Source organism: Nerophis ophidion, linkage group LG17 (assembly GCF_033978795.1).
Source record: "Nerophis ophidion isolate RoL-2023_Sa linkage group LG17, RoL_Noph_v1.0, whole genome shotgun sequence".
NCBI lineage: Eukaryota > Metazoa > Chordata > Actinopteri > Syngnathiformes > Syngnathidae > Nerophis > Nerophis ophidion.
This window is the reverse complement of record NC_084627.1, coordinates 47,491,429-47,504,295: the sequence shown is the minus strand read 5'-3', so window position 1 is coordinate 47,504,295 and position 12,867 is coordinate 47,491,429. Positions and strand designations below refer to the sequence as shown.

Genomic DNA, 12,867 nt, shown 5'->3' with positions numbered 1-12,867 from the left:
TGGAATTTGTGGTCTCACAAAAGAAGAAATGAGAATACGCGACTGAATAATCCACCTGAATAACATCAATTTCCATTTGACCGGGTCAGGGTCAACAAGATTTGGACGTCACCTTTTTTTTATAACGCAGCTGCAATAGTAACAGTAAGCTCTCCCAAGTAACGAGGGACGGCTGCATGTTGCTCCAATATAATAATCTGATAAAGGTCTAAATTCATATGCAAATTACCAGCATCCAACAATCTTGGGAAGAATAGAAGCAGCGTAATCAAAGGGCACCGGACCCTTAAAACATGCATCTAATGAGATATACAGCATTTTTCAGACCATAGGGCGCACCGGATTAAAAGTCACACTGCCGATGAGCGGGTCTATTCAGGTTTTTTTTCATATGGATAATAAGGCGCATTAAAGGGGTCATATTATAACTTTTTTTCTAAATTTAAATCACTTTGTTGTGGTCTACATAACATGTAATGGTGGTTCTTTGGTGAAAATGTTGCATAGATTAGGTTTTACACATCATCTTCAAGTAGCTTTCTGAGCATCTCTGCGGGATGCGGCGTTTTGCGGGCGGTCTTATTTACGTGGCTCACCTTTGACAGCGTCTTCTCCCCGTCATCTTTGTTGTAGCGGTGTAGCGTGCAAGGACGGCGTACTTGGTCACTAGCCATACAGGTCACACTGAGGGTGGCCGCATAAAGATCTATAACACTGTCACAAATATGCGCCACACTGTGAACCCACACCAAACAAGAATGACAAACACATTTCGGGAGAACATCGGCTCCAAAACACAACATTAACACAACAGAACAAACACCCAGAACCCCTTGCAGCAGTAAGTCTTCCAGGACACTACAATACACACCCACCGCTAACTTTTTTAATGACATTCAGACTTTACTTCAATCAATAACAGCGGAAATGTGTCGCGTGAAAAACCGTCCGAGCGGAACCCTCTAATAACTAATGTTCCTTGGGTGAATTATGTAAACCCACTACAGTTATTTGCGCTTTGATAGCTAGTTTACTGACAAATACAAGTGAGAACTTTACGTTACTTTATATTACAAATATCAACAGCGAAAGATGAATGCCATATAAGAAGATATTGAAAAAGAAGAAGTTTATGACTACGGTGTCCACACGGACTACAATGGCGGAGGCGCGCACATTTTCAGGACTTATGCAGATTGCAAATACACATCAGCAGGTACCAGAAGGTAAGAAAAGTTGGTTTTGCATAATATTGCGAAACGCACCATAATAATACTGTGTAGCGGTTGCTGTAAGGCAGGGGTCTCAGACACGCGGCCCTCACCTCAATATGAAAGTTTAATGTTAGTTCGGCCCGCAAGTTTTATATGAATGCCGCTTGACAGTGTTGTGTTATTTGGGTGCAAAATGGCTCTTTCAACGTTCTGGGTTGCCTACCCCTGCATTAGTGAAAAAGCGGCAAATGAGTGAAAGCGACAGAGATGTTGCCATGGAGACGAGGGTTTTCTTACGTGTCTGGCTGCAGTCACACCCCGACACCTGTCCGTCAGTAATAACAGTCCCCGATAACCTGGACCAATTCAAACCGTCATTAGTTTTTTTTTTATTGTTCAATTTGCATTGTCTCACACGTTGAACACTACAAATATTTCTATATGACGCCGGATAAGAATCCGGGAGCCTTCCCTTTTTTGCGCTCGCTATCCCGGTACTTTCCTGCCGGCTATTATTCGCCGACCAACATTTTTTTTAATGCTTCCAAAGACAGTAATGCTCAAATTTGACAATAAAAATGTTGTGTTTATCCATTAACTTAACACACAAAATATATTTTTTTAAAACACATCAAACAAGTCTTTACTCGAATCAAGATAAAAAAATACAAAGTATGGTAGAAATTATTTGAACACGAATCTTAAATTGTGGCGACTGGTGCTGTGTATTCTGCAGGGTCTGAAAAGTTTCTCACATCTCTCGCTGTATTTACTTTACTGATTAATTAGGTGACTTCATCCGGGAAGTTAATTGCTCAGATTTGACCTACAGGTTAAAGATGGAAGCATTTGGGAAGGAACTCACTCCCTGGCTAATTGGAAATAATTTTAGGGAGGTAATACATCACTCGCTATCCAATTAAGGTCCCCTTTACAGTTTGCAGGTGCTATTTTGTTGCACCTTTTGGCACCATGTGTAAGATAAAAACAGTTTATTTTTTATTTTTTATTCATCATCACATTGTAGAGTGTATAAATATGAGTGTGAATGTTGTCTGTCTATCCGTGGCGACTCCATATATATATATATATATATATATATATATATATATATATATATATATATATATATATATATATGACACCATTTTCTGTTTTGCTTTACAATTTGGTTCTTAATCAATTCTCATTTAGCAAAAGTGAGGGTAAACAAGTCAATTAGAATAAACTTTGTTCGGTTGAGAAGTAACATAGCGTACAAAGTTGGCCCCCCGAGGTCAAAAGGGTTAAAAACTCCTGTACTAGAGCATATCTGTTAGAATAATTGTTTCTAAATTATCACAAAAAACTTTGTATTACATTTTGTTCCTGACAAGAAGACAAAAGGCTGTCTTTGAAACCAACCAAGAAGAAGGCTGGTAAAACTCCACTGGCACCTCAAAGCGGACAGATGACAGGATCTGCCCAACTTCCAGAGGAACTCTTTTTGAAGTATTTTACGAACTCTTTTTGAAGTATTTTATGGAACTGTCTTTGAACTATTTTATGGGAATCTCTTTTAACTATTTTATGCATCTCTTTTTGAACTATTTGACGAACTCTCTTCAAACTGTTCGGTAACCAAAGGCAACACTGTTTACGACCTACTTCCCTCAGGAAGCAGCTGCGGGAAGGAGGGGGGAGAAAGTCAAATAAAGAAGGAGGAGTACAATCTCCTCAGATCTGAGTCCAAATTGAATTATGTCTCTGTTTGATTCCTTGCCTTTTGTCTTGTTTTATAGATGTCATCAGTGTTTGAGCCTGACAATATCTATGTGATACAACTGACAACAATTGACCAGTCAGTATATACTGACTTGAAAAAAAACAACACCATAAATTTGACTGTTTGTCAATGATGGGCAAAATCAGGCGACTAGGATTTGACTATGAAATTCTTTAGTGGAAGACATCCCTAGAAAATACAGTAACTTCGGCATTGGAATTGATAACATCGAAACACTCAACAACACCCGGTTTTCGATTCCCATCCCCCAACAAGAGTGGTACAGCCGCAGGGCAATCTTATCTGGCCATTTGCTTTTAAAATCAGGAAACGGCTCACAGTTTGCAGGCACAGTGCTGAAAAGTCAAGATAAAGAAGTATACTTCCATAGTGCGTGGGTGATATGGAAATGTATGTTTTGATGAGATGAAAGGATTTTACGAGCCTACTCATTAGGGTCCTTGGCCCATGGCAAAGGACTCCACAGGAGTCCTTTGCCATGGGCCAAGGACCCTATTGAAACTTGTGCGTTTTATGTGTGGAGCGGCAGACCAACTTATTAAGCAACCAAACCCCAAAAATGAAAATTGCGCGCTAGCGCCCCCTAGGAAAAAAAAAAAAACAGACTGCTTGTAACTTCCATTAGGAATGTCGTAGAGACATGAAACAAAAACCTCTATGTAGGTCTGACTTAGACCTACATTTCCAATTGGAAACTTCTATACCTAAAATCAACAGAAATTTAGCAAAAACTCATTCAAAGCAAAATTTTCGCAAAAAATGCTATTTTTGCCTCTTTGAGCTGTAATTTGACCCCCTTAAAATGCTTCAAAACTCACTAAACTTGGCACACACATCAGTACTGGCAGAAATTGCGATCTAATGAAAAATCTAAACCCCAAAATTAAAAAAATGCGCTCTAGCGCAATTTTTGAATAAAACACAGCAAAAACTGCTCCTACGAAGAAAACACAAACAAAATTCTTGTAACTTCCAGTAGGAATGCCAGAAAGACATGAAACAAAAACTTCTATGTAGGTCTCACTTAGACCTACATTTAGAGAATTGACATCCTTCGTCAAAAATCAACAGGAAGTTAAAAATTACCCCTTCAAAATAAAAGTTTTGTAAAAACCCGTCACCTTTTTCAAACGTAAACTCCTCCGAGTGCGTTTGTCGTTTCGGCTTCAAACTCGCACAGGAGAGAGATTTAACCCTTTTGATTAAAACTATCCAACAACGTTTTGATAACTGCTCCGGTTTGGATTTTACGCGCCTTCAAAGAACCCCTGCGCAAAGTTTCCTAAAAAATGTAATTTTTGCCTCTTTAAACTGTAATTTGACCCCCTTAAAATGCTTCAAGGTGCAAGTTAAAGCTCTACTATGCAAAGCGAAAGCCATTTATCAACAACATCCAGAAACGCTGATCTGTAATTTGACCCCCTTAACATGCTTCAAAACTCACCAAATTTTACACACACATCAGGACTGGTGAAATTGCCATCTAATAAAAAAACAAAACCAAATGTCAAAATTGCGCTCCAGCGCCCCCTAGGAAAAAACCCAGACAAAACTGCTTGTAACTTCTGTTAGGAATGTCGTAGAGCCATGAAACAAAGACCTCTATGTAGGTCTGACTTAGACCAGGGCTTGGCAGCGGCCAAAGGCGGACCCGACCAACGCTGCTTGCAGCTTTAATTACATGTTGTTACTTCTCCGCTGTGTCTGTGTGCAGTCATGGGCGTGCTCATGTCCAAGAAGCAGCCGGTGGACAAGGTGCAGAGGTGCACTGCCGTGGTCTCAGCCTTCCAGGCCGGCATCAAGGATCGCCCGGCCGTGGTCAAGCCGGCAGACGGAGAAGCAGAGGACGGTAGCGTGCCGGCAAAAACCTCAAGCGGTCCCGAGGAGAAGACCGCCGAGGACGGAGAGGGAGGGGAACCAGAGAGCCCGTCCACCTCCCAGCAGGCTCCTCGGGAGGAGTGCAAGGTCAACCAGGAGTCCTGGTCCAGGTTGCGTGACGGAAAAGGCGTGGAGCCGGAAGATCTGGAGAAGAGCCACCAGCTCACACCGCCGGCTTTTGTGCGGCCCAAGAGGGACGCCGATGACGACCAACCTTCGGAGGTGGACTTGGCAAAGAAAGAACAGGTAACACTTGATGGTGGCGTGTACAATCAGTAAGAACTAGTGTAAGAGAAGAGACAAGCAGAATTACTTTAGTTTACACACACAATAATAAGTCCCCCAGGCGTAGGTTTAAAGAGGTATTTGTAAGATGTCAGTCTCCATGGCAACAGCAGCCAATGATCTGGTTTCCTCGACTAAGTTCCACGCCGTTCAGAGGGGCCTGGGCTTTTTTCTTCCCAAGAGGGAAATACATGTTTTTTTTTAAATAATGCCTATCATTCACAATCCTTCTGGCAATATAGTTTATATATATATATATATATATATATATATATATATATATATATATATATATATATATATATATATATATATATATATATATACACATATACATGTATGTAGGTGTGGGAAAAATCACAAGACTACTTCGTCTCGACAGAACTGTTTCATGAGGGGTTCCTGATGATTGAGGGAACCCCTTATGAAACAGTTCTGTCGAGACGAAGTAGTCTTGTGATTTTTCCCACACCTACATATTGCGCTCTACCATGGTATCGAGCACTATTCTCTGGATAATTCAATCAAGACATATATATATATATATATATATACTGTATATATATATATATATATATATATATATATATATATATATTTACCGGCCCCCAGACATATATTTTCTCTAAATTTGGCCCCCCGAGTCAAAGTAATTGCCCAAGCCTGTCCTAGAGCAAAAAGAAACGATCACTAGCCAACATTAAACCTTCGTTAACTGTACAGACAATTCTGTCACTTTGCTTGGAGGGCAGTCTCTTCAAAACAGGTCAAGAAAATGATGCAGCTCCTCACACGTCTCATTAGGAAATGGTCTTTCTATCAATTAAAAATTCCAATATCCGAAATTGTGTGACCTTTAGTGTGTCTTGAGTTGGACACCGTCTATTACTCAAAGCAAGCACTTCCAGCCAAGTCCTGACATTGCAAGCTATTGCCACTCAATATTTGTACAATTCAGCTGTAGCGTTGGAAAGGATGTTTATTTTTAAAAAGATTACTGAGAAAGTCTTCCAAACACCATTGTGCACACAACAGGATACAAAACACAGCATCTTTCCACCGTAGCTTGACTACTAAATCCCAGTGCTCAAATATTGATTGGCATGTGCGTTCCCATGGTTACAAATTATATTTGCATTCATGCTCCGTGTTAAATCGGCTCCTTCAAAATGACAAGACCTGAGTGTCATTTTAATGAAGAAAGTGGGTTGTATTTGTTCGAGTAATGTCACAATAAGAAGAGATGGGCTAGAGTGTCATCCTTGAGTTCTAAAATTTGTCATGCGGTGTTGAAAAAAAGATAAAACACAGTCGTGTTTGAAGCGTTTTTTTTCTGGTGTTAATCAGTCAAGCGTCATGTGGTTATTTTCATTAATAAAACAGCTGAGTGCCTCAAGGATGTTAATGAAGGCAGTAGGAACATATAATTACTTTCGAATTAGTCAACAACGTGATCTTAACTAATCTTCTGCACCTGGCTTACTGTGATTCAAGCAGGTCAGGTGATGACACTCAGGTGTTGTCCACAGCCCATCAAAATAACTTCAATACATCAATCAATCAACCAGAATGTATTTGTATAGTATGTTTTATGTGCAGGCTAGTGGCAACACAAAGTGATTTACACCAAAAAAAAAGGAGCACGCACGCACGCACGCACGCACGCACGCACACACACACACACACACACACACACACACACACACACACACACACACACACAAAACCGACATCAGTGTGTAAATGATATCACCACACAGGCTCAGGAACACTTCATAAAACCACTGTCAGTAACTACAGTTGGTCACTACATCTGTAAGTGCAAGTTAAAACTCTACTATGCAAAGCGAAAGCCATTTATCAACAACACCCAGGAACGCCGTCGGCTTCGCTGGGCCCGAGCTCACCTAAGATGGACTGATGCAAAGTGGAAAGGTGTTTTGTGGTCTGACGAGTCCATATTTGTAATTATATTTGGAAACTGTGGACGTGGTGTCCTCCGGAACAAAGAGGAAAATAACCATCCGGATTGTTATAGGTGCAAAGTTCAAAAGCCAGCATCTGTGATGGTATGGGGGTGTATTAGTGCCCAAGGCATGGGTAACTCACACACCTGTGAAGGCACTATTAATGCTGAATGGTCCATACAGGTTTTGGAGCAACATATGTTGTCATCCAAGCAACGTTATCATGGACGCCCCTGCTTATTTCAGCAAAACAATGACAAGCCAAGTGTTACAACAGCGTGGCTTTGTAGTAAAAGAGTGCGGGTACCTTCCTGGCCCGCCTGACCTCCAGACATGTCTCCCATGGAAAATGTGTGGCGCTTATGAAGCGTAAAATACGACAGGGGAGACCCCGGACTGTTGAACAACTTAAGCTGTACATCAAGCAAGAATGGTAAAGAGTTCCACTTTCAAAGCTTCAACAATTAGTTTCCTCAGTTCCCAAACGTTTATTGAGTGTTGTTAAAAGAAAAGGTGATGTAACACAGTGGTGAACATGCCCTTTCCCAACTACTTTGGCACGTGTTGCAGCCATGAAATTCTAAGTTAACTATTATGTGCAAAAAAAAAAAAAAAGTTTATGAATTTGAACATTAAATATGTTGTCTTTGTAGCATATTCAACTGAATATGGCTTGAAAAGGATTTGCAAATCATTGTATTTCATTTATATTTACATCTAACACAACTTCCCAACTCATATGGAAACGAGGTTTTTATAAGAAGTATATGAATAATGTTCTAAATTCTCAATGGAACATTTAAAGTTTTGGTGTTGTTTACTGGCTTCATATTGCAATCTACACATATCTACACCAAATAAAATAGCTTCGAGGTTAGTAAGCACAACCAAAATGATTCTGTACATCAGGCACACCGGGTTATAAGGCACATTGCTGATTTCTGCGGAAATGAAAGGATTTTAAGTGCGCCTTATAGTCCGAAAAATACGGTATTTATATCCATCATTTGATTGCTACCGCTTGTCCTTCTCGGGCTCTCAAGCTAAAACAGAAGCAATTAGGGCATCAAACAACCGCCAATGGGCCCTATTGCAGACACCCAACAACTAATTACTAGACTTATCTGATGTCTTATTTTATTAATAAAGATGAAAATTTGAACCACAAAATCAACTAAAACCTACATGTGTCAATACGTGGACTTTGGGGTGGTTGTTTTCCCGGGATGCAAGTGAACTTGGACCGGAGATGGCGTGAAGGTAGAGACATCTTAACTACAAAACAGGAACAAACAAAAGGCGCTCACAAGGAGGTAGAAAAACTTGCAGTGAAAACAAAACTTGCACTAAGGCAAAACTATGAACATAAAACAAAAAACTTGCAATATGGCATAAATAACGCAAAGCTTACTTGGAACGGAACGAGAACGGGACATGGATCCTTGGCATGGTACATTACAAGGTGCGTAGCAGGTGATAGGTGGTGGTAGAAGGTGATGTTGCCAGGATGAACAACAGAAACAAACTGGCTTAAATAGCAGTGACATGATCAGTGAAAACAGGTGCGAGACATGAGGACAGGTGAAAACTAATGGGTAGTCATGGAAACAAAATTAACAAGGAAGTGCAAAAACAGGAACTGAGTGTACAAAAAACTAACAGAACATGACTAAAAAAAAAACATGATCACACAAACATGACAACATGGTGGCCGAGTGGTTAGAGCATGTGTGTCAAACTCTAGCCCGCGGGCCAAATTTGGCCCACCGTGTAATTTCATTTGGCCCTTGAGGCAATATCAATCAAACATTAGAGCTGGCCCGTCGCTGTGACACCACATTCACCGCTAATATTCATACTCGTCAACCCTCCCAATTTTCCCAGGAGACTCCCGAAGTTCAGTGCCCCTCCCGAATTTCTCCCAATTTCCACCCGGACAATAATATTGGGGGCAGGCCGTAAAATCACTGCTTTTGGCGTTCTCTACATGTCGCCACGTCCGCTTTTCTTCCATAAAAACAGCGTGCCGGCCCACTCACATAATATATGCGGCTCATACACACACACAAGTGTATGCAAGGCATACTTGGTCAACAGCCATACAGGTCACACTGAGGGTGGCCGTATAAACAAGGTTAACACTGTTACAAATATGCGCCATACTGTGAACCCACAGCAAACGAGAATGACAAACACATTTCGGGAGAACATCCGCACCGTAACATAACATAAACACAACCGGACAAGTACCCAGAAGCCCTTGCATCACTAACAATTCCGGGACGCTACAATATACACCCCCCGCTACCACCAACTCAAACCCGCTGCCGAAAAAAGGTATTAAATTTGTGTTTTTATTTAATTTAATATGCTATTGGTATTTTTTAATTATTATTTTTTTGAAACTGGATTTTGCATGTCACTATAAAGTTATATAAGCCTTGCTTGGTCAATATTCAATGCAAAACTTGTTTGGGTCCCTATTAAAGGTTTAATTTGTTCAACCTCGGCCCGCGGCTTTGTTCAGTTTTAAATTTTGGCCCGCTCTGTATTTGAGTTTGACACCCCTGGGTTAGAGTGTCCGCCCTGAGATGGGTAGGTTGTGAGTTCAAACTCCGGCCGAGTCATGCCAAAGACTTTAAAAATGGGACCCATTACCTGCCTGCTTGGCACTTTGCATTAAGGGTTGGAATTGGGGGTTTAATCACCAAAAATGATTCCCAGGCGCGGCCACCGCTGCTGCTCACTGCTCCCCTCACCTCCCAGGGGATGGGTCAAATGCAGAGGGACACATTTCACCACACCTAGTGTGTGTGTGGCATTCATTGCTACTTTAACTTTGATAACACTTGTATTCCCGATTATTTGTTGTCTCAGCCTCCAAGTGATGAGATGTGCGACGTATGTGAGGTGTGGACGGCCGACGACCTGTACCCGTGCAAGATCTGCACCCGGGTGTTCCATGACGGCTGCCTGAGTGAGCTGGGCTACCTGCGCGCCGAGGCCCTGCAGGAGATGCGGGACACGGCTCACACCGTGACCCGGCTGGAGCTGCTACTATTGTGTAAGAACCCTCACTTTTGTGCTCTGAAATTCTGCAGGACTACTGGTTTATTGTGTACTTCTTGTAGTCCTCTGCCAAAATATGACTAGAACTGTAGTCCTCTGCCAAAATATGACTAGAACTGTAGTCCTCTGCCAAAATATGACTAGAACTGTAGTCCTCTGGCAAAATATGACTAGAACTGTAGTCCTCTGCCAAATATGACTAGAACTGTAGTCCTCTGGCAAAATATGACTAGAACTGTAGTCCTCTGCCAAAATGTGAATTGTGAATTATATTTATATAGCGCTTTTTCTCTAATGACTCAAAGCGCTTTACATAGTTAAACCCAATATCTAATTTTTTACATTTAAAGCAGTGTGGGTGGCACTGGGAGCAGGTGGGTAAAGTGTCTTGCCCAAGGACACAACGGCAGTGATTAGGATGGCGGAAGCGGGGATCGAACCTGCGACCCTGGAGTTGCTGGCACGGCCGCTCTACCAACCGAGCTATACCGGTTGGTAGAGCTGTAGTCCTCTGGCAAAATATGACTAGAACTGTAGTCCTCTGCCAAAATATGACTAGAACTGTAGTCCTCTGCCAAAATATGACTAGAACTGTAGTCCTCTGGCAAAATATGACTAGAACTGTAGTCCTCTGCCAAAATATGACTAGAACTGTAGTCCTCTGCCAAAATATGACTAGAACTGTTGTCCTCTGCCAAAATATGACTAGAACTGTAGTCCTCTGCCAAAATATGACTAGAACTGTAGTCCTCTGCCAAAATATGACTAGAACTGTTGTCCTCTGCCAAAATATGACTAGAACTGTAGTCCTCTGCCAAAATATGACTAGAACTGTAGTCCTCTGGCAAAATATGACTAGAACTGTAGTCCTCTGGCAAAATATGACTAGAACTGTAGTCCTCTGCCAAAATATGACTAGAACTGTAGTCCTCTGCCAAAATATGACTAGAACTGTAGTCCTCTGGCAAAATATGACTAGAACTGTAGTCCTCTGCCAAAATATGACTAGAACTGTAGTCCTCTGGCAAAATATGACTAGAACTGTAGTCCTCTGCCAAAATATGACTAGAACTGTAGTCCTCTGGCAAAATATGACTAGAACTGTAGTCCTCTGCCAAAATATGACTAGAACTGTAGTCCTCTGGCAAAATATGACTAGAACTGTAGTCCTCTGCCAAAATATGACTAGAACTGTAGTCGTCTGCCAAAATATGACTAGAACTGTAGTCGTCTGCCAAAATATGACTAGAACTGTAGTCCTCTGCCAAAATATGACTAGAACTGTAGTCCTCTGCCAAAATATGACTAGAACTGTAGTCCTCTGGCAAAATATGACTAGAACTGTAGTCCTCTGGCAAAATATGACTAGAACTGTAGTCCTCTGCCAAAATATGACTAGAACTGTAGTCGTCTGCCAAAATATGACTAGAACTGTAGTCGTCTGCCAAAATATGACTAGAACTGTAGTCCTCTGCCAAAATATGACTAGAACTGTAGTCCTCTGGCAAAATATGACTAGAACTGTAGTCCTCTGGCAAAATATGACTAGAACTGTAGTCCTCTGCCAAAATATGACTAGAACTGTAGTCCTCTGCCAAAATATGACTAGAACTGTAGTCCTCTGCCAAATATGACTAGACCTGTAGTCCTCTGCCAAAATATGACTAGAAACTGTAGTCCATCCATCCATTTTTCTACCGCTTATTCCCTTTCGGGGTAGCGGGGGGCGCTGGCGCCTATCTCAGCTACAATAGAACTGTAGTCCTCTGCCAAAATATGACTAGAACTGTAGTCCTCTGCCAAAATATGACTAGAACTGTAGTCCTCTGCCAAAATATGACTAGAACTGTAGTCCTCTGGCAAAATATGACTAGAACTGTAGTCCTCTGCCAAAATATGACTAGAACTGTAGTCCTCTGGCAAAATATGACTAGAACTGTAGTCCTCTGCCAAAATATGACTAGAACTGTAGTCCTCTGCCAAAATATGACTAGAACTGTAGTCCTCTGGCAAAATATGACTAGAACTGTAGTCCTCTGCCAAAATATGACTACAACTGTAGTCCTCTGCCAAAATATGACTAGAACTGTAGTCGTCTGCCAAAATATGACTAGAACTGTAGTCGTCTGCCAAAATATGACTAGAACTGTAGTCCTCTGCAAAATATGACTAGAACTGTAGTCCTCTGGCAAAATATGACTAGAACTGTAGTCCTCTGGCAAAATATGACTAGAACTGTAGTCCTCTGCAAAATATGACTAGAACTGTAGTCCCTCTGCCAAAATATGACTAGAACTGTAGTCCTCTGCCAAAATATGACTAGAACTGTAGTCCTCTGCAAAATATGACTAGAACTGTAGTCCTCTGGCAAAATATGACTAGAACTGTAGTCCTCTGGCAAAATATGACTAGAACTGTAGTCCTCTGGCAAAATATGACTAGAACTGTAGTCCTCTGCCAAAATATGACTAGAACTGTAGTCCTCTGCCAAAATATGACTAGAACTGTTGTCCTCTGCCAAAATATGACTAGAACTGTTGTCCTCTGCCAAAATATGACTAGAACTGTAGTCCTCTGCAAAATATGACTAGAACTGTAGTCCTCTGGCAAAATATGACTAGAACTGTAGTCCTCTGGCAAAATATGACTAGAACTGTAGTCCTCTGCC

At 41.3% G+C, this 12,867-nt stretch overlaps 1 protein-coding gene across 1 annotated transcript in view; it reads left to right on the top strand.

Moving 5' to 3' along the window:
• Window positions 1-10,261, top strand: part of LOC133536553 (PHD finger protein 24-like) — a 38,545-nt gene extending 28,284 nt beyond the window's left edge. Inside the window, exons 2-4 of the mRNA XM_061877182.1 lie at window positions 4,715-5,124; window positions 10,008-10,166; window positions 10,232-10,261. Of these exons, the coding sequence (XP_061733166.1) occupies window positions 4,717-5,124; window positions 10,008-10,166; window positions 10,232-10,261 (597 nt within the window). The 5' untranslated portion in view covers window positions 4,715-4,716. The remainder of the gene's footprint in view (window positions 1-4,714; window positions 5,125-10,007; window positions 10,167-10,231) is intronic.
• The last annotated feature ends 2,606 nt before the right edge of the window (window positions 10,262-12,867 follow it).